This window comes from Melanotaenia boesemani, chromosome 1, assembly GCF_017639745.1.
Source record: "Melanotaenia boesemani isolate fMelBoe1 chromosome 1, fMelBoe1.pri, whole genome shotgun sequence".
NCBI classification, from domain to species: Eukaryota; Metazoa; Chordata; class Actinopteri; order Atheriniformes; family Melanotaeniidae; genus Melanotaenia; species Melanotaenia boesemani.
Window position 1 is genome coordinate 3,658,010 of NC_055682.1, and position 22,386 is coordinate 3,680,395.

General features: G+C 40.9%; 1 protein-coding gene across 4 annotated transcripts in view; it reads right to left on the bottom strand.

The window, feature by feature from the left end:
* The window catches only part of LOC121629061 (SH3 and multiple ankyrin repeat domains protein 2-like), a 302,762-nt gene that overhangs the window by 203,588 nt on the left and 76,788 nt on the right, over positions 1 to 22,386 (bottom strand). For all 4 annotated transcript variants that reach the window (XM_041968766.1, XM_041968841.1, XM_041968688.1 and 1 more), the window contains exon 3: positions 9,089 to 9,316. In XM_041968766.1, coding sequence (XP_041824700.1) covers positions 9,089 to 9,316 — 228 coding nt within the window. The remainder of the gene's footprint in view (positions 1 to 9,088; positions 9,317 to 22,386) is intronic.

Below are 22,386 nucleotides of genomic sequence, written 5' to 3' on the forward strand. Positions count from 1 at the left end.
GGAATCTGTAAGGAAACAAAGCAGAGAATCATCAGGAGCACCTACGAGACAACAAACTGAGAAAAACATGAACAGAACTGTGGCTGTTGGTGATGTTTTTTCTTGTCTCTGTTTTCATTTATCAGGAACAATACAGAAGAAAACAACTGATGTTTTACATTAAGACTATCTAGCATTAAGCTAATTTGCAAATTTCATCCCTGGTTGGGCTTTTCAGAGAAGAGATATTAAAAATACAATATAAACAACACCAATATAAAACACTATAAAAAAACAAACAAAAAAAAAACAAAACAAAACAATATAAACCTAAACCCATCTACCAGATAAAGTCTAAACACACACCCTGACACTTTGCTTTAAAGCTTTTAAAAATCCTTTTTAATTTTTTACTTGACTTTTGTCTTTTCAGTAAAATTTGATTTGCCAAGCCAAGAGGAGCTTAGTGGATATAATGCAAATATGGTTATTGTATGGCTTTAGTGTGCCCTACCAGAAGACTGCAAATATAAATTATCCTAAGGCTAACTCTGGTACAATGCATCACATGGCAATATTGATGTTTAACTGTACATGGTCCCTTATAAATATATGTTAAAAAAGGGTTAGTGTTAGGTTAAAAAAACAGCTCCATTGGTGAAAACGAGGCACTAAACAATGTGGTGCAACATTAAATGTTCTGCCTGCAGACTAACACAGAACAAAGCTGGAGTTGGAGGCCACACTCACATGTTCAAAGTGTTTCTGCGCCTGAATTATTCAGCCGAGTTTGATTTCCAACTGGACTGTGTGACTCAGTCATGTGATCAAGTGGCACCGCTGAGTGCTCAGTGATGAATGTGCAATCAGCAGCATTAGTGCATACATGTGCAAGAGCTTAGAGGACGTGAACTTAAAAACTTGTTATATGTGTCAGTTCCAACCACTGTGCAAAATAAGAGCAGAAGTTCATGAGTTCATTTCTCATGAACTTCACCCCCCCTCATATACACACACACAACCACACCCACACAGTCGTACACACACACCCACACACACACACTATTCTTTTTTTAAATTGCTGTTCAGAAAGTCTCTGCATTCTTTTGCAAAGTGGCGTCAAAATCTTGGAGGCTGCAGTTTGAAGCATTTTTACAACATGAGATGAGAAAAAACATCCAGATCAAAAATTTAATCGGATCTGAATGAAGAGGTGAAACTCGACATCACGGCATCAGCTGGCTGAAGTCAGAGCTCTGCCAAGCAACCGCCACGCCATCATCTCTACATTGCTTCCCCTGCTTCTTTCTGCCTGCACATGGACTTCCCGTGAAACACAATCTGGAACATCTCTGTCTCTAAGGATGTAAACATGAACAACAAAGAGCTACTGTAGAGCTGCATTAGTCTGAGATCAAACTACTCTGAGCTTCGTCCAAGGCTGTTCTTTGATGATAAACCTTTATAACCGACCCGTCTTTGGGAATGACGGGGACAGAAATAGCCGCTGACACTTGCAGCACATGGGCTACTGTTTTCAGTCATCGTAGGTGTGATGACCTGCCACTGTACATGCAGCCCATGGGAGCTGCAGAGGAACATTGCTGCACACCGTGATCCCACAGCATTAATGTAACACACTAGGGGATTCATTACAAGCACAGTGGGCAGGTGATAAATGCATGTGGCTGGTTTGTAAATGGAGCATGCACTATTCCCACAGTTCCTATTAATAAACCATACGCAGAGTTCACCGTTATACACTGATGGTTTTCAGGTGTTGACATTGTAGTTTAAAGTAGAGGATGATAGAAGTAGAATAGATGTGTCTCTTGGCATGGATGCTTTAAGTACATTTTCAGTTCAGTGGAGATAAAACCATGCATATATGATGAAGCCACCATCTACTGAAGGGTTCTCTTGGAAGAAATATCTCAGTCTCTGTCAAGCAACAATAAAAAGTAAACTTTGTAAAAGAAAAAATCTTCATCAGCCTCATTTCCATCGTCTGGTTCGGAGAAAATTAATTGGCCTACGTAGTGTGATCAACAGGTGATGGTATAAAAAATAAGGTAGTGATCACTAACCCAAAAAATAAAATAAAATAAAATAAAATAAAATAAAATAAAATAAAATAAAATAAAATAAAATAAATGGGGAAGAGGGAAGTCTGGGCTCCTCTCTAGGCTGCTTCCCACACGACCAGATCCTGGATAAGTGGCAGGGAATGAATGGACGGATAAATAGGAAATAAAATGATAAGACGAGAAAAAAATAAAAATAATAAACCCTACATTAATGCGAACTTCTTCCTAGGAGGGAGTGGTTGTCTGTTAATGGGTGTTTTTCTATCAAGAAATAAGACACAAAGAACTCAGGTTGAGGCTTTTAACATCGCGATGGGGAGACAGTGGTTCAGCACTCAGAGAGTATCTGGTGTCATATGGTGGTGTCTCAACCCCAGCGCAGCCTTTTTATTATGCAGATTATGCAAATTACATGAACCAGTAGTGCAAGCAGGTCAAAATGGAAAAACACAGCATTCATCATTTCATAGCTTTTATCATGAAGAGCAGTTGTAGCCACATCCTGTGTCCTGCAGAACAGGCAAGATTGTGAGTCATTACACAAGTTTAAAAGAGGAACTTTTAGATGCCAACACTTCTGCTTGCTTTAACTTCTGTCATGATTCCCGGTTTTTGTTCCTTGGTTTACTTATGTTCTTGTTTTATGTGTTTGGTTTTTGCTTATGTTCATGGTTTATGTTCTAAAGCCTGCTACTCACAACGATTTTCAGGCTGTTTTTGTCCCGATTTTGCCTCTTCCCGACCTCGGACGGCAAACGCCCGATCATCGTGACATTTCCCTGTCCAGTTATCATTTGGTCTGTGGTGTTTTACGAGCCGATTTGTCCCGATAATCCACTCTGAAACGGGTCGTAGCCGACAACCTGGAACATAGAACATGTTCAATATTTCAGAGCCGATTTCTGAGGAACGCTGACGACTCGTGCATTCTGACTTTCTGTGCATTGTGTACATTGTAAAATCATGTAGCCAATCAGAGAGCGAGCTGGCTGGAGAACAAGGAAGTAAACAAAGTCTGTGTTCATGCCGTCTCCAGTCTGTTATTTTTTTCAGTTCTGGCTTTTTCTGTTAACAATAGTCCCAAGACCACCATCATTCCCTCGTCCTATACGTCCCCTTCCATGCTGTGTGTTGTGTTTTCCGGTTGTTGCTATGTTTCTTTATGTTTTTTGCCGGTTGTTGCTATGGTTCTTCTTCTATGTTCTGACGTTTGTCCAGCTCGGAGGACTAGATTTTAGATCATTTGCAGGACAGCAAGTGATCTACATGTGTGTGTTGTTCTATGATTAGATTATCGGTGCACACCACACACAGTAAGATCAAAACGGTTTAATGCCTGAATTTTTATCTTCACGTCTCAAACCGATAAAAAATCTCATAAGATTAAAAAAATCGTTGTGTGTACCAGGCTTTAGTTTCTTGTATTTAGGGTCATGTTTAGTTCTGTGTTGCTTTAGGGTTTCCTGCTCATTCGTTCATATGGTCTTATTTGTTTGTTCACCCCACTTGTGCCTTGTTAATCCTTCAGTTTATCCCTTGCCAGTCCATTTTTTGCTTTTTGTTTGTTACCTCGATTCTGTAGTCCATGCCCTGGGTGTGCCCAGTAACAGATACTGGGTGTACCCGGTGGCAGATACGCTGCTAGTGAACTACCGGTGGGAGTGAACACGCCAGTGGCTGAAAAATGAGACGGCAATCAGTCTTGGTGGTAACCCGGCATGAGTCACCCACCAACCTGCTACACCAGCTCCTGTTTCAGCCGCTTCCTGTCAGACTGAGGCTGGGCAGGACTAAAGAACATAGCCAACGTTTCTCTGTGGTCGAACCAGCTGCCAACAGATTTGGAGTGGGACTGCGTGTCATCACCTAAATCTGTGCAGAGAGCTAACATACCACCTTAACACCTTCAGTCTGACCTTTTTCCACTTTATGAACAAAACTGTGTCGTATGAAAACAGGATTTCATGGCATTTCTGAGTCAGTGAAGTTAGAGAAATTATTCCCACATTACTGGTCAGACATTTGACTTTGGACTGGTTCTGGTGTTGTGTGGCTCAGTCCAGTTTAAAAATACAATGTGGTAGAAAAACCTGACACAAAGACATCCAGCATCCTTCTTTTTGAATCTTATGAAATTAAATCTCCAGGATGGTCAGTAGTGTTATTGGGTCAGGGCATAACCTCAATCTCCTAATAAAACTCTCTTTTATAAGACTGAATTTAAATCATGAAAGACCAAATCGAGCGTCTTGGACATTAATGAAGTGATATTCTTGGGGTTGAGGGAATAGATCTAGTGTGTGTGCTTTAATGTATGTGTGTGCAGTTTATGGCATCAGTGGTTTTAGGAAGTCTAGAAATAGAATTAAATCCTTTCTCGATTGCACCTTAGTCTTCAATGAACGAAATCCATGAAATATCATTAATTTACTCCTGAGGTAAATTATCGGGCCACAACGTACAAATTTATTTTATTCATTTTTAATCATCATAAAGCTTCGTAAATGACCAGAATTTATTTTTTCAAAATCTAACAAACATTATTGTAATTTACTAATTTATTTTAATCATCTGAACAACAGAAACACAAAACATGTCAGAACTTAAGTGTTCGTAAGAGCAGTGTTGGCAGTAACAATATTACTTTTTTGGGTAATGAAGTAAAGTAGTCTATTACACTTAAAATATCAGTAACAAATTTACTTTACTGGACTACAGTAACGTGTTTGTTTGTGTTACTCGGGCCGTGTTTGCCTGTGTGTAAAGTTCTGATCTGTTTAAGTGATACGAACATGCTGCTGCCTGTGTGTGTGTGTGCTTGCCTGGGCAAGTTGCAATAGAGATCAATTTGCGTGACGTAGCTAATTGTGCGCCAACCAAGAAAAAAGAAAAATGAAGCTGGAGACGGAGACAGGGGCTTTTGGTCAGTGGCGATATTCACATTATTTTCAGTTCAGTCCAGTTTCAGTCCAAACTTGGGGTGAAAGATCCTGCTCGCCGGTCAGTGGAAGGACTCCTTCAGCAGCCGACCCGCCTGAACAAGCAGCCTTCTTGCCTAAACTAGCAGCTGACCCGCCTAAACAAGCAGCCGTCCCGCCTAAACAAGCAGTCGTCCCATCTAAACAAGCAGCCGGCCCGCCTAAACAAGCAGCCGTCCCGCCTAAACAAGCAGCCGTCCCGCCTAAACAAGCAGTCGTCCCATCTAAACAAGCAGTCGTCCCGCCTAAACAAGCAGTCGTCCCGTCTAAACAAGCAGCCGGCCCGCCTAAACAAGCAGTCGTCCCGCCTAAACAAGCAGCCGTCCCGCCTAAACAAGCAGTCGTCCCATCTAAACAAGCAGTCGTCCCGCCTAAACAAGCAGTCGTCCCGTCTAAACAAGCAGCCGGCCCGCCTAAACAAGCAGTCGTCCCGCCTAAACAAGCAGCCGTCCCGCCTAAACAAGCAGTCGTCCCGTCTAAACAAGCAGCCGGCCCGCCTAAACAAGCAGTCGTCCCGCCTAAACAAGCAGCCGTCCCGCCTAAACAAGCAGTCGTCCCATCTAAACAAGCAGTCGTCCCGCCTAAACAAGCAGTCGTCCCGTCTAAACAAGCAGCCGGCCCGCCTAAACAAGCAGTCGTCCCGCCTAAACAAGCAGCCGTCCCGCCTAAACAAGCAGTCGTCCCGTCTAAACAAGCAGCCGTCCCGCCTAAACAAGCAGTCGTCCCGTCTAAACAAGCAGCCGGCCCGCCTAAACAAGCTAAACTTCTTTCAACATTTCCTGGAGCGCAGCAGCCTGTAAGACAGAAATTAGCAAGCTAGTTGCAAGGTTAATTGTAGGGGACATGCTCCCCCTGTCGACTACTGAATCGACCAGGTTTAGAAAAATACCAGATAAAATGACTATGAGACAAGTGTGTCCATTTCTTCCCACAGACAGGGATGTTGTTCTTGTGGTTTTAAAGCCATAGGTTTTTTTTTCTACTCAGACAATAATAGGACGTTGTAACATACCTGACATGTGTCGGCTGCCACCTGCAGCCTTCCTCAGAAACGTCTGCTGCCGTGTTGCTGACGCGTTGCATGATATATATCATGGACTGGGACAGAGCAAGGATTGGAGGATTGGAGGAAAACAAATTATAACGGGTAAGAGATGGCAATCAAGCTCAGAAAGCGAGCTAGCAACTCCATAAACTGGGATGAGGAGGCGTATTTGCTCTCACACACCTGGGATTCCCTACATCAAAGACCACGGCATGGTGGGAGGCGTGGCTGTCCCAGCAGATCTGACAGGTTTGCTGGGATGGCCACACCTCCGAGGAACAGCTGATAACATGTCAGCAACATGTCAGCGGACGTTTCTGAGGAAGGCTGCAGGCTGGAAGGAAGGAAGGCTGGTTTTATTATATAAAGCACTTTGTGTAGCTTTGAGCATAAAAAGTGCTTTATAAATAAAATTCGACTTAATTTGATGTATGACTAATTATTTACATCAAGCTGAACATCTACCTGCTACCAGGAAGACATTTATAACAGGTTAATATTTAGATTTTCCTTTGCTTCAGGGCGTCTATAAAATGCATCCCTACGTTACAGTATTGTGATGAAGATGAGTGTGAGCTTCATCCCATTTTCTGAAGGTGGCTATAAAACACACACACACACCCACACACACACACACACACACACACACAGTTACATGACAGTCTTGCCACTTGGTTTTCACACGTCTCTGCATTTTAGTGAGGAAAAAACTCCTGTTGGCGAGATCTCATTAAAGTCTGCACATCAGAACAAACGGCTGAGAAGTTACTGCGACAAGCCAAATTTAAACTACCGTTAACTGGTTTCACATGCAAATAATTAACATGCACACTTCCTCTGAAAGCACTCATAAAACACTCATACACACACACACAATATATATATATATAGATAGATAGATATATATATATAGATATATATATCTATATATAGATAGATAGATAGATAGATAGATAGATAGATAGATAGATAGATAGATAGATAGATAGATAGATAGATAGATAGATAGATAGATAGATAGATAGATAGATAGATAGATAGATAGATAATGATGTTTCCTGTTCCCTGAACCACTCTTTTACAACCTAAGCCCCATGAATCCTGCATCGTCATGTTGGAATATGGCCGTGCCATCAGGGAAAATGGCATTACCTGCACATTCAGTATATTCAGGTAGCCAGCTGACCTCATATTCTCTGGACACAGAATGTTGCTGAACTTAGACCTGAACCTAGACCTGACCAACTGAAGACCCCGGATCGACATAGACTGACCTCACAGGCTTGTACAGTAGCACTAGGCATGATGGCTGCTTCACTTCATCTGCCTTCATCTGTCTGGGGCAGAGTAGCTCAGCAACGTCATCGGTCGTCTTGTAAACCGAGGGTTGCCGGTTCGATCCTCGGCCAAGTTGAGTTCATGTTGAGGTGTCCTTGGGCAAGACACCAAATCCTAAATTGCTCCCGATGGTTCGTGGTTGAGCTCCTTGCATGGCCGTTCGCAATCAGTGTGTGAATGTGTGTGTGAAAGGGTGAATGTGACATATGATGTAAAGAGCTTTGGGTATCATGCCAGGTACAGTAAAGCACTTTATAAATACGGACCATCTGCCTCTCTTCTTACCCTGATGCTCCATCACTCTGTAACAGGGTAAATCTGGACTCAGAGTCCAGTCTTTATACTCCCTAGCAAACTGGAGCCTTTTTGTCTGGTTAGTCTCTCTGGTTAGTGGTTTTTCTTCTGGCTCCACAGCTGTTCAGTCCCTTGAGTTAATTCACATTGTTCATGAGGAAATGTTCATTATTAAGCATAGTCCTGGGATCTACTGGTGTTTTTCTTCCACCAAATGTTCAAGTGATCACAGATCACCGTCATTCAGGATGTTTTGTTTTACCACATTTCTTCCTGTAAGATGATCGTTCCCCAATATCCTTCCAGTTTTTAATGACTCATTTCTAACTCACTTTTAGTAGTTTCTGCATCTCCTCAGATGTTTTCTATGCTTGATTCCCGTGATCTGACCCTCCCTAAACAGACTAACATCTTTTTTGACAACCACAGTTTCTTTCCATATGGTTGTTTAAGAAATGAGAAGCTACTCATTGCATCAGTTTGAGTTAAACAACTTGACACCAGATGGAAAGTAAAATCTTTGTATCTTTAGAGCCATTGTTATACAGAGAGCAGCTGATGTCAGATGTTTCTTTTTTTCTGCTTCTTTTCTTTAATTTACTGTATTAAGTATAAAAACTAAGCTAACCTTTCTTTTCTGCATTGTTGGTAAAATAATGGATTATGAGATTTTTATTTTTATTTCTCCTTTATTTAATCAAATGAAAACATTTAGCATAATTAAGTAGAATGGTCTTGGCCCAGGTCATGTTTGTAAATGAGAACTAGTTCTCAAACATTTTTTTACCTGGTTAAATAAAGGTTAAATAAAAAAAAATAAAAAAAATAAGAATAATTTAAGCATGATAATTACACATAATAATTTCACATTATAAATATTTGCATAATTCCAGTTGGGGTGCATGTGGTTGTGCATCCTAGTAACTAGACAAACTAGATAAAAGTAAGAAGAGCTGCAATGTTCTGTAATGCAGGTGAGCTTGTTGAGTAGTGCATGTGGGTCATTGAAACACCCTAACCATCTGGAAATGCATCTGTTTTCCTCTCACACTCCCCTTTGCAGACATTTTTAAATACCCTGTTAGTTTAATACACGGCAACACTGATTATAACTTTAGAGTGAAATGCCACAGGGGCCTGCAGCATGAGTGGCCCTCCAGCAGCTCTAACACATTAACAGTCCTGTTCTGTGTTCCAGCTCATCGTGGAGCACCAATAAAAGCTTTCTGGCTGTAAGCTGTCAAACGGTGCAGGATTTTTTCTCCAGGGGAACTCAACAAGAACGGAGACCAATCAATACTCGAGTGTCATAAACTAGGATAAATCTGGTTCGTATTAAATATTTACTCTCCTATCTGGTTGCTCACCGTCTGCTGCAGGTCGGGGATGAGGACTCGGATGACCAGCGAGTTTGTGTGAATGTCGTCCATGTGGTTCTGCGGTGTCTCTGCGGTTGCCCTTATGGTCTCGTAGATGGTTTCTTCATGGGAGCTGTCAGAGGCACAGTCATCTGAATAGTCGGAAAAGCTCTGGGCCATCTCATCCTCACTGGAGGTGGGGCTCCGGGGCATAGTCAGCAGGCCTGGCGGATTCAGCTGGGGGAACAGAAAAAGGTCAGACTTTCACAAACGCAAACAGTTCATTAAAAAGCCAAGGCATTAAAAGCTGAGGATTCCCTCTGCTCCCATTAACACACCTTCTGTCGCTTTGGAGAGCCCACAAAGACTGTACTATTTAGTTTATTAGTTTTTCCTCAATTTTATGCTCACAGTTTATACAGTCTGCTTCAGGAATCTCCCAGAGGACCTAGTAGGACTGAACATCTTCACCAAAAAGGCTTTGCTTCATTAGGTCTGTATGTCAGTAAAAGACCTTCAAAAGGAGAAAAAGAAGTGCACCTGCAAGCAAACATATCAAACTAAAGGCTGTAGCAGGTTGAGCGGCTGCACTCGATTAAACTGAGGCGTCGACGTGATTTATGGATCAGCAGATGAAACATGTAGCAGATCATCAGTCACTGCTTCCCAGAGTCCTCTCATGGGTGCCCGGGGCAGAATTAAGACATTCCACATAACCTGACTTCTTTCACATTTTTTAAACAATATTTCTAAACATTATTATAAAGATTATTTTAATTGTTTTACTTACAAATAAAAGCACAAAAATTCAATGACTGTTGACTTCAAAAATTATATATTTTCGAAGCAAGAAATCAATTATTGCCCCACAATGTTCAGAATTTGTTCTAAATAAGATGAAAAAAGAAAAAAAAAACCCTGAACAGAGACGAACCCTCAGGTTCACTGAACCAGCTGTCTCAGACAAAATCATTCACAGTATCATTAAATTGTTGATTGTCTGACACCAGCCTCACTGATATACCCTCACCAACCAGTTTATCAGGTTTACCTTGTTGGCACCAGGTTGGACCCCTTTTCCCTTCAGAACGGTTTTAACCCTCGTACCCTCCTCAAATTTATTACCCTGTGGGGCCTTTGTGGTCAAAGGTGTCCGCGCACAAAAACTACTATAAAATCATCAAACTTCAAAATGTTTTACTGCTTTTTTTCACAATCATTTAAACAACTTCCTCAAACATTCCAAACATTCAATCATTTTTAGGATTTTCACCCTTTAATGCCAGTTTGAATATTTGAATTAACACTACGGAGACTTTTAATGAAAAAAACAAAAACAAAAACAAAAAACAAACAACCCCCCCCCCCCCCCCCCCCCCCCAAAAAAAAACAACAACAACAAAAAAAATCTATATAAAAGGAATTTGTAGCACATGCAGAGCACAAAACTTTTTGACATGTAGCAGCAGATAAGGGAATACCTAATCCTGGGACAAAGATTACATTTTTAAGACGAAATGCCAAATTTCATCCAGTTACTCCCACGTGAGCGCTTTCCTCTGATCATAGCTGACAGTAGAATAAATCTCCATGGAGAGTAAGTTTTCTAATCTGTTATTGTTAATCAGGAAAACTAGCTGCACTTTTATCTGCTGCCTTTCATTTGATTAGACAGAACAATTAGTCAAGTTAATTTAAATTATTAGTTGCTACTCCACACAGATGAAGGGTTATTTTCATGTAAGAAAAAAAATATAAAAAGGTTTTTTTTTTGTTTTTTTTCATCTTTTCTCCAAATAACAGATGCCCTGCTTGATGGTGAAGTGAGAATCTTTCCAAAAGCATCAGACTAACAATTTCTTTTCAACTGCACCGCATAATAAGAGGCAGCCCATCCTTTTACTGCTCAGCAAGAGAAAACTGAAGTGTAATTTAAACCGGAGAGAAAGCTTCACCATGGAAAGATTAAGCTGAAATGGTCCAGACTGAGTTAACTGTGGCACGCCGAAGCATCACGCAGGGACATGATCAGCCTCGTCACCCTGCCATCACATCGTCTCAGATACCTGGACGACATATGAAGGTCGCCGTCTCAGACGACTTTCACTGATGATGGATCAGATTTTTAGCTCCACTGTGTTTCACCATGTTTGCTTTTAGTAATTTAGAAATTTTACATAAAGGGAAACTAAAAAGATTAAATCTGAACATGTGGCTTATTACACGTTTTACAATGAAACCTGACAGTTTTTCCATCACCTTGAACAGCTTCTCCTGCTTCACCTGATCATTTTGCACGTTTTTAAATCTGCTTCCTGCTGCAGACTTCATGCTGTAATATATAGAATGTACCTCAATACTTTTCCAATCAGCATGTGGCCAATTATAGAGCACACTCAGCGACTGTCATGAAGTGTGTGTGTGTGTGTGTTAACAGAAGTGTTTCCACATAGATGTCTGTTCCTAAACCTGCTGACATTCTGTTGTATTACCACATCAAATGTGGATGTGTTGAAGTAAAATCCACACAAACAAACAGAGAGACAAATGAAGACACAGCTGAGAGAAAACCTGTTTACTGGAGGACTTTTTAAAGGGCTCACTGAGATTAAGGCCTAATCCCATAATTCTCCTTTTTTTTTACCCCTTCCCATTCTTTTTCCCACCCCTCATCCCTCTAAAACAAAGTGAAATGAAATACCCCTACTTCACTGTTATACGTCTGCAGACGTCGTCGCTAGTTCCTATGTCAAAGCGACAAGTATCTATGGCAACCGAATGGCAACAAACTGATGACAACAAACATAGATGGTGTCTACAGCTGTTATCTTTCCAGCTGCCTGGACTGTGGACATATTTTTGCATTTGTCTTCAATAAGACAAATGAAAGGAGATGTTATGTTATAAAGTTATAATACACACTCTTATGGTCACACTAATGGTGCTAACGACCATTAGTGACATTAGCGCGGTCCAGGGCTTCATTTGGAGAGTTATGAGTCCCTCACCCTTGGCCCTTCCCCTAAGGTGAACATTAAAACTAGAGGGGGAACGCTAAGGGGTAGAAATGGGATTCTGCCTAAATAAACTCTATTTGAAATGGCAGCATCAACGGCAGCTAGTACCTGCTGCATGTGTGGGTGACAAGTTTCATATGTTGAAGCTGAGGTGTCATTTTCACTTGGAACATCATTATGTGTGAAGTGAAAAAAACTCCCAGAGTTTGGCCAAGCATGTCCTGGTTTCATAAAAAAAAGAAAAAAATGGCTTCAACAAATGAATATATTAGGCTATATTTGGTTTCATCCCTGCTCGATAAACATATTTTTGAAGTTTGATACAGAGAAATGTCATATAATGTCACACACAAATAATTAAAGCTAAGCAGCTTCGCCTTAACCAGCAGCTCTGCTTAACAGAGGACAAAACTGCTGCAACAGCATCTTCTTTTCAACGAAGAGCACATCCAAAGTGGAACAAGGTCCTACTTTTTACTCTTAGAGGCGGACATGGTGCAGCATTAACCTTGGGGCTTGTGGTTGATGCTACTGACAAGCGTTCTTAATTCAAATAAGTACAAGGTTTGATTCACTAAATGTGCTAATGGAGGGGGTCTGAGAGGGCAGACGCATTTGGGGCTCATCATGATTCAAGATTTAAGATTCCTTTCTATCAAAACACGAAATTACGTTGCAGTCAGGACATAAATAAAAGCCCAGACAACAATAAAATCACCATCAGCAACCACAGTCTGGAACAGAACAGAGTTAAAATGAGCTTATAAAAAAATACCATAAAAAAATAGGGCTGGGCCTGTGAATGCATCATTATCATCATGTTAACGCATTAAAACAACTGTTGAGGTGAATTAAATATGGCGTATTCACACAGTTTTTCCACAGTTTGTTGCTCATTGCTCACTGAAGATGGGGATACCGGCTTAGGACGGATGTCATCAGGCAAAGCCCAAAAGTTCTCTATTTTTTTTACAGCATTTCTGTTTAATTTCAGGTTTAAAGCTTAAAAAAACTGTTCAAAAAGCTGAATTCTCCTCGCAATTTAGAAGAGCTGAGATTCTAATCCTGCTCTTTATTCAAGCAGAGAAACACACCTGATGGTTGGAAATGAGTCAGATTTAGTTTCCTCTGTGTTTAATAGGAAGGCATCTTCACAGCTTTGTCATTCTTCTTGGTGATTTGTTACCTTTTCAGCTTTCTTTGTCATATGTATTTGATTTTATTATGTTGATATTTAACTTGAGAATTACAGGCGACATTTTAACTGCATCTGTGTAAACACAGTACTGCTGTTAAACAGCAGCTGACTAGTTGCTGGAAACCAAAAGTTACTGAAATGGCAGTATTTTTATTAAAGTGTGAAATACACTACTTTTGAATTCAAATTCATAACTGAATTTTTGCCCGTAACAATGTGATTAATCGTATAAAAAAGACAATTAATCACAATTTTAAAATGTTTTCACTGCCCCGAAAAAAACCCCCAAAAACTTCAAAACCATCAAATAAATTGACTCAAATTACAAATGAAATATTGCACTTATTTACTGCACTAAAAAGCCAATTGCTGCTACATTTTATGATTGTATGTTCATATTTTAATAGCATTACTAGCATACTGTATTGTTGTGTAATAGCAGCTGGAACATGGCTCCTTCAGAACCACCGACCTGCTCCTCAGGCTACGGTAAAAGCTGAGCCAGGTCCTCAACGGACGGCAGTTTGACCACAGTAGTCCTTTCTCCTCACCTCCCCATGCTCCTCAGGGCCGTTTTATCTGAGGCATTTTTGCTCTGGGCCACTTTTAGCACTTATGGGTCAATAAAGTGATTTATAAAACCCCTGACTGGTGTTATCTGACCATGTTTTCTGATCCAGATAAATGATAAGAGGCTTACATTTGTACCAGCCGCAGACAAAATCACTGATCTCTATAACTTTAATTTCATTCAAGGAATTACAAGAATCTAGCCAAGGTGACATAAATAGCTTAGAGAGAGAGAGAGAGAGAGAGAGAGAGAAAGAGAGAGAGAGAGAGAGAGAGAGACCTTTACTGTTGCTAAAGTTAAGTGAAAAAAAAAAAAGGTTGGATTGCCCACTCTGGGCTGGCAGTGAGTCCATGCCTCATACAGAGGTTTACTGTAAGTATCGTGTGGTTTTGTTAATGATCAAGGAAGAACATGTGCTAGACAGACAGGTGGGCTCAGGCAGCTTCTGCAGTAAAAGTGAATCAGCTCAGGTGCACTTCAGTGTCCTTTTAGAGGAGCTGGGAGAGCGTGGTCTAGAGGTGTGACCCAGTTCTACATTCCTGACAGAAGATGGATGAACATGTGGATCAATGGATTAGAACACGTGTTAAGTGACCTTAAATATCTGAACACTTTACACCTGGAAGCCTTTTGTTTTCTGTCTGAGGTCAAAATTGTGACAAAAATCAGAGAAACTCTATAGTGTCACTCAGATCATTTCTGATTGGGATGAAGCATTTACATGATTTCAGACAAAAGCCATCCACACGCTGAAAGGTCTGATGCAATCTCGTTGCTGGGCATGAATTCTGCTTTTGGTGACATTCAGTTTTGCTGAATGATTGACAGGTTTCATGAGATTGCACCATTCCAGCAATTTCCAGGGATCAGCCTCATTAACCTGACTCTGCAGCCTGCAGCTGGGACATCTCACACCATCACATCAAGAGAACTTCTCCAGGGGCTGAAATTCACCTGCTCTGCCTTCTTTTCCTCTGGCTAGTTAAACGTGCACCTGTGTGTGACTATGACCACTTTAACACACAAACACAGCGACAGAGCCGAGCCCACTGTCACCGGGACATTTCTTGTCATCAGTGGATTCAATTTCCTTCCACTTCATTCAGTGGTGTAATTGAAAAGATGAAAAGACTTTCTTTGCAACTTTCTTGAGGTCTATAGAAACCTAAGAGAGTGTGCAGAGCTCAGTAATGAACAAAGTGATTAGCTTTGATTTGCATGTGTGTGTGCGTGTGTGAATAAAAGACAGCTTGAAGAGGGAGGTGGGGTAAAAAACTAATGTTCTCTCAAGTAAAAATGTCTGACAGAAATAGGTTAGAACTGAATATCTGTAAGACTAGAACATGGGATTAGTGCTTAGTGCCATTAAGGCAGAATAAATGCATTCATTTTCTGCAAATATTGATGTCTTAATGGCTCCTTAAACTAAAAAGATCCAGCAATGACAGAACTTAGGGAACTTTTAAAAATATAAGCTGAGGTGAGTTTTGTTGTATGGATACATTAAGAAAGGAAAAAAGCCAGGAAGGTCACAGCAACATGGCAACTCAGGTTATATATATATATATATATATATATGCAAATTGATGAGCAGGGTACTGAGTATTCGGTTTGTTATTCTTGTGAGTAGCCTGGGAATGACGATCATTGAACAGTTAAAAATCATTGTTCTTAAAAAAAAAAAGATTGGCATATTTTACCTTCTACAGTGTAGAAAATTATTTAACCATTCAAGCAACGTGGAGGAATTTTGGTGTTTAAAGACAAGGGAGCAAGTGAAAACTGGACACAGTGATCTCTAATCCCTTGGATGGACCCTCATCCAGAACCTACATCATCACCAGCTGATAGAACCACATGAACAAGGATTACTGTGGAAACTTTTATCAAGCTCTACAATACAGAGTCATATTCACAGATGCCACTACAGACTTTACTGAGCAGAAAAGAAGCTGCACCTCTGGAACTGATCAAGAGTTCCTGAGGTGGCATTAACTTCTCAGAGGTGTCTGGGATGGACCATCACACACTGGAAACCTTGACTGTGGTCAAACCAGTCAGTGTCCCAAATCTTTGTTGGAAGAAATGGAGCAAAAGGAGCATCCAGACTGTTGTCAGGTCCAAAAGCCCAGTTCTATGATGGTTCAGGGTTGGATCAGGGTTGGATCAGGGTTCTGTGATGGTTCGGGGTTGGATCAGGATTGGATCAGGGTTCTGTGAAGGTTCGGGGTTGGATCAGGGTTGGATCAGGGTTCTGTGAAGGTTAAGGGTTTGAACCAGGGTTCTGTGCAGGTTCTGAGTTGGATCAGGGTTCTGTGAAGGTTCGGGGTTGGATCAGGGTTCTGTGAAGGTTCGGGGTTAGATCAGGGTTGGATCAGGGTTCTGTGAAGGTTAGGGGTTTGAACCAGGGTTCTGTGAAGGTTCGGGGTTGGATCAGGGTTGGATCAGGGTTCTGTGAAGGTTAAGGGTTTGAACCAGGGTTCTGTGCAGGTTCTGATTTGGATCAGGGTTCTGTGAAGGTTCGGGGCTGGATCAGGGTTGGATCAAGGTTCTGTGAAGGTTAAGGGTTTGAACCAGGGTTCTGTGAAGGTTCGGGGTTGGATCAGGGTTGGATCAGGGTTCTGTGAAGGTTAAGGGTTTGAACCAGGGTTCTGTGCAGGTTCTGATTTGGATCAGGGTTCTGTGAAGGTTCGGGGCTGGATCAGGGTTGGATCAAGGTTCTGTGAAGGTTAAGGGTTTGAACCAGGGTTCTGTGCAGGTTCTGATTTGGATCAGGGTTCTGTGAAGGTTTGGGGTTGGATCAGGGTGGGATCAGGGTTGGATCAGGGTTCTGTGAAGGTTCGGGGCTGGATCAGGGTTGGATCAGGGTTCTGTGAAGGTTAGGGGTTTGAACCAGGGTTCTGTGAAGGTTCTGATTTGGATCAGGGTTCTGTGAAGGTTTGGGGTTGGATCAGGGTTGGATCAGGGTTCTGTGAAGGTTTGGGGTTGGATCAGGGTTGGATCAGGGTTCTGTGAAGGTTCGGGGTTGGATCAGGGTTGGATCGGGTTCTGTGAAGCTTCTGATTTGGATCAGGGTTCTGTGAAGGTTCGGGGTTGGATCAGGGTTCTGTGAAGATTCGGGGTTGGACCAGGGTGGGATCAGGGTTGGATCAGGGTTCTGTGAAGGTTAGGGGTTTGAACCAGGGTTCTGTGAAGGTTCTGATTTGGATCAGGGTTCTGTGAAGGTTCGGGGTTGGATCAGGGTTGGATCAGGGTTCTGTGAAGGTTCGGGGTTGGATCAGGGTGGGATCAGGGTTGGATCAGGGTTCTGTGATGATATGGGATTCTGAGATTATATATCAACATCTGCTTCTGTGAGAAGTGACAGATTAAGGAAAGTGTTGTATTATCTCAGGTCTGAAAGGAGTCAGTAAGCATCAACATGCTACCTCTGGGTTGGGAATGAGTCTCTGCATCAAAACACAGGAGTTTAAGTATCTTTGGAGGCTTGGCTAGTTGTGGTGGTAGGATGGAGCAAGATATACATCCTAACCCTCATCTATGGTTGCCAGATTTGAAATCTGACTGAAAATCATGTATACAACCAGTGGCTTCCTTCAGAAGGTGGCTGGGCTTAGCCTGAGGGATCGGGTGAGGAGCTCAAACATCTGGTGGAAACTAAGTGTGGAGATTCTGCTCCTCTGTATCAAAAGGAGTCAGACGAGGAGGTTTGGGCATCTGATTAGGATGTCTGGTCTCCTCCCCTCAGAGCTTTTCCTGGCACATCCTACTGGGAGGAGACACCGGGGCAGACCCAGAACTGCCTGGAGGGATTATTTATTCCTTCTGGCTTGGGGACACTGATGTTTTAATTTTACATCTCTGTTATAAAATTTAACATCCTTTTTGCAGCATTTGGTACAACAGAAGATAAAGGATGATGTGCGCTGAGGCAGGACTACACTGTTTTCAGTCAGAGCCACTGCTTGCTTGGAAATTCTGGCTTCATGAGTGCAACAACCAAAATACTGGACTGATTCAGGATGCAGACCCACATGAAGTCATAATAGCCATATCAATCTATAAGATAGAAATCAGATTTCAGACTAGTTTAGCTCATTTAACAGGGATGTACATCACTGGGAGGGTCGAGCACAAAGGAGGTTCAGGCTACACCCCTTCAGGGTCCCTGACCAACAAGAGTCACTTTGACCCCTCAAAGCGCTTTACACTACATATCACATTCACCCATTCACACACATACTCATACCCTGATAGGGCAACGTGGGGTTAAGTGTCTTGCCCAAGGACACTTAGACATGTAGTTTGAGGAAGCCTGGAATGGATCTACCAACCAACAGCAGACATAAAATAAAGACGCGTCAGCACAAAGGAACTGTGTGCATCAATTCCAAACCTTCCCAGGTCAAAACAAAGATTTTATTTTATTTATTTATTAGTCTGTTTGACAGGGACAGAACACACTGATTCATTTTCAACATTTTCAACATGAGACAAGCAGCATTTGTCACTGATAAAGACAAAATCACACACAGTCACATTATTCTTTTCCTAAGCTAAATTCAGTCATTTTCTTTTTTATTTTAATAACTTTAAATTAAATATCTAACCACAATTGGCACTTCTGCTCAGTTGGTTCTGCTTTGAATATTTAATTTTACAGCAGATAAAAGACCAATTTTCCAGGTGTCATCCACTCAAGGCCCAAAGTTTGAAGCTTTGTTTTTATCACATTCGCTTATTCAGATTTGACTTCTTAACTTGTTAAGTACTGAAGATGCAAACAGACTCAAAAACTGCTGAGAGCTATGGAGAAAACACATCCCAACACTCAGATAAGATTATTAATCTGCATGCAACCACACACATCCGCTGATAAGCAGGCCCGACTCTGCAACAAAACCTGATGAACTGGATTAGAAAATAATTCTCATTCACTTTCATCAGTCAGTGCTTCCATGCCAGGGGAAGGACATACGTCATCACTGTGTCCACTCAAATGAGACATAAACGCCATAACACACTTTTCCGATCAGTCCTAAAACCCTGGATGAGCTAAATGCTGACCTGACACCCTGCCAACAGGGTTTTTCAAGGATGTTTGAAGATGAATGGCCTCAGATATTTTACAGATTGTAAACAAGTCTCTGCTTCCAGGTGTTTTCCTTCAGACCCTAAAAACAACCGTCCTCAAGCCACTACTGAAAACCTTAGACTCGTCCCTCACGAGCAGTAAAAATCAGTTTTCAACAATACACAACTTCTTGACACTAAATAACTGCTCTGATGTCAACCACTCAGGTTTTCGGCCACACCACAGCACTAGTTAAGGTCTTCAATGACATCTGCTTTAACATAGATAGCAGCAATATTTTAGTCCTGGTTCTACTGGATCCATCAGAACATCTTGCTAGACTGGCTAAAAAACTGGGTAAGACTTTCTATCATCCTGGTTAACTGCTTTGAGCCCTAATTAAAAGACAGGGACTACTTTGTGTCTATAGGTAACTATAAATGAGAGAGAAGTAAGTAGTTCCCCAAGGCTCCACCCTGGGGCCACTGCTGTTCAGCATCCATATGCTCCCACTCGCTCAAATTATAAAACATTATGAAAAACAACTAAATATTTTACTATAACTATGCCTATGTAGTCCAGGACTCAGACCTGAATTCCAGCATCACATTAACCCTTTCATGCATGGTATCCACTATGTACACACTTATTTAACAGATGTTTCTGGTGTGCATTGTATATTTGCAAACCAACCACTTTACTGGACAGTAGTGAGTCATCCAATCCACTGCCACTTACTGTACAATAAATAAATATATTATAAAATGGAATATGTATATATATATATATATATATATATATATATATATATATATATATACATTGTAATTACCAAATTCTTCCTCAGTGATAAGACAAGAAAATGATATAGCTAATATACAGCTATATATTTATAGAATAATTCTATTATATAAATATCTTCTACATTTTTTATAAACCTTTTTAAATAATAGATAAAAATGTATAAGTCGACCTGTTATGTACATTCATGGAGCCGTTGTTGCCTTTCAGCTCATTTTTTCCAGCCTGGAGCATCACGTTACCGCTGCATTTAGCTTTCTGGCACCATGTCACACACTAGCAAGTGGATTTCAACACACTGATTTTGAATGCACACCATGGCTGATTCAGCAAAGAAATGTAAAAGCATGTTATTTGAAGTGAGGACAAGAAAGAGAGAAAGTAACAGAGCAAGAGATAAGACAAGAGTCAACACTGGGCTGACTTTTACTGGCTGGAGAGATCTTAGAGATGAGACAGGATGAAGATAGATGCTGAATTAGCCATCGTTAGGGGGCACCAAAGTCAGAATATCTGACAAAGTTCAGTAGTTGGGCTTTAAACATGAACAAGAAGAAGAAAAGAGTTTCAATGGTTTCACTTTCTGTGTTGGCCAACAAGAGCCTAACATTAAGGAAGAAGAGGAGAGAGAAGAAATGAGCGTGTGAAGATGAAGTGTGTAGAAGCCAGTTTGAGTTTGATTGATGCCGAATGTGTGAGACTGTGCGTTTGTGTGTGTAATGAATCAGTGATGAGTGTCAGAAATGACAAGCAGCCTTTGGGGCGCATGACTATAATGATGAAAACCCTGTGAAATGCAAATAATAGATTGCACTTGCCAGGCTGATAGTAGGTATCGAGCCCTTCCGTTTGCATGATCGCAGAGTTAAAGTGTACAGTAGCCTGACCCAGATCTTTCAGCACATCGGTTCATCTTATCAAAGAAGAGATGAGAGCATAACAGCAGCTGCATTCATGTGTGGACGCTTCATCATCCCTGCAGGAAGAGTATCTAACCTCCAGGTGCTCAATCACACCACTGAGCTTAGCTTAAAGCACAGAGAACAGCAGTTCCTGTCAGTCTCACTTCCTGGGCTGAGATGAGATGCATCTCTGGGAAATTTCACTATGAGTGGAAAGGCTGACGGTAGCACTGATGGGAATTGGTTTAAAAACTGAGCAGTCTAGGTATGAAAAGAAGAAAAAGCTGGCTCAATATTTGTGAATTTATCTCATATATCTGAAGGGTTTTTCATCAAGTCTTCATATTTTAGAGAAGACAGGAGATAAATCTGACTAAGTGGAGGATACTATTCAATCCATAATAACTGAATCCAGTAAGAACTATTCTGTATATTAAACCAGTATTAAAGTATTCCTCAGAGGAGTTTTCCTTAAATGTGTTGTGGCATCTATGCATGTTTTTTTTGTAAAACTCAGCTGCTGATGCTCGTTGAATTAGTTTTGCTTCTTCGTTTTATTGTTTTCTGTTTTAAACTTTTAATTTCATGTAAAAAGAATAAATATTTCATGCTGTGCTACTGTCAGTGTTTAAAGACGAAGCTTGACTCCATGCAGGATCTTTGCTTGTCGCTCCATCTGGGAAAGGTTGTATTGTCATTTTGTATAAAGGTTTTGGCATCAGACCTTTAATTCTGCCAAAAGGTGAAGGGGTTAAAGTTTTATCACCTAGCAACAGTGGGTGTAGACGGAGGAACTGAATCATCTCCAATTGAAGCATTCTTCTGTAAAATGGTTTCCAGGGCTTTCCAGGACATTTCATGACAGCATTGCTGAGCAGTTTCCCCGGAGACGATGTTAGACCTGAGATGCCAGAGTTATTGTCTAGTTTAGTGATCTCTTAAAACTGTTTTAAAGGTGCTTCTTTAACCTGAATGCTTTGTTCAGCTGGTATTTAAAACAAAGACAAGTCGGCTGAAAGCAGATCTCAAAATACCTGTAGAATATTCTTTCTCTCCAATTTGACCAAAAAATGACAATTTACCAAATGTGATGTAATACATGATGAATACAAAAAGAAACATTTGCTGTTTTTTTATTGACCAGGAATGTCAACACATGCATGACGCAATAATGATGTGTAATAATCTTTAACCCTAAATGTTTAATCAATCCCATAAAAAGACAAGTAGTAAACTATTATTCATTTAGTTTGCAGTGCAATTAAATAATAGCAGCAGAGGAGTGGCTCTATGAGGAGCAAAGATAAACTCCTTTTTATATGCAAAATAAGATTTACTTTGTAGTGAAGACGTTTTAGTGCCAGTTAAAATGGTCTGCTGGAGCTGAGCGTTGGACAGAAAACATTTTATCGTCGGTCTGTGAAAAGGATGCTGGAGGCCTGGTGAGAACGTTCTCACTTATTTTCTCCTTCAAATTGCCTCCCTACAAAAGATGAAAATGTCTTTTGTTATGTGGAAATTCTAAATCTTTTCAGAGCTTATTGGGATTTAAATTTTCCCATTAATCCAGGAAGATTCAAAAATTTTCCACTGAGCATTTTTTAGTTAAAAGACGTTAATAGACTAATAGAGCTCTTCGTATTCTACTTTTTATTAACAAAAATATCCGACCAGCCAATCACACGGCAGCATGTAGACATGGTGAAGATGACGTGCTGAAATTCAAACTGGGCATCAGAATAAG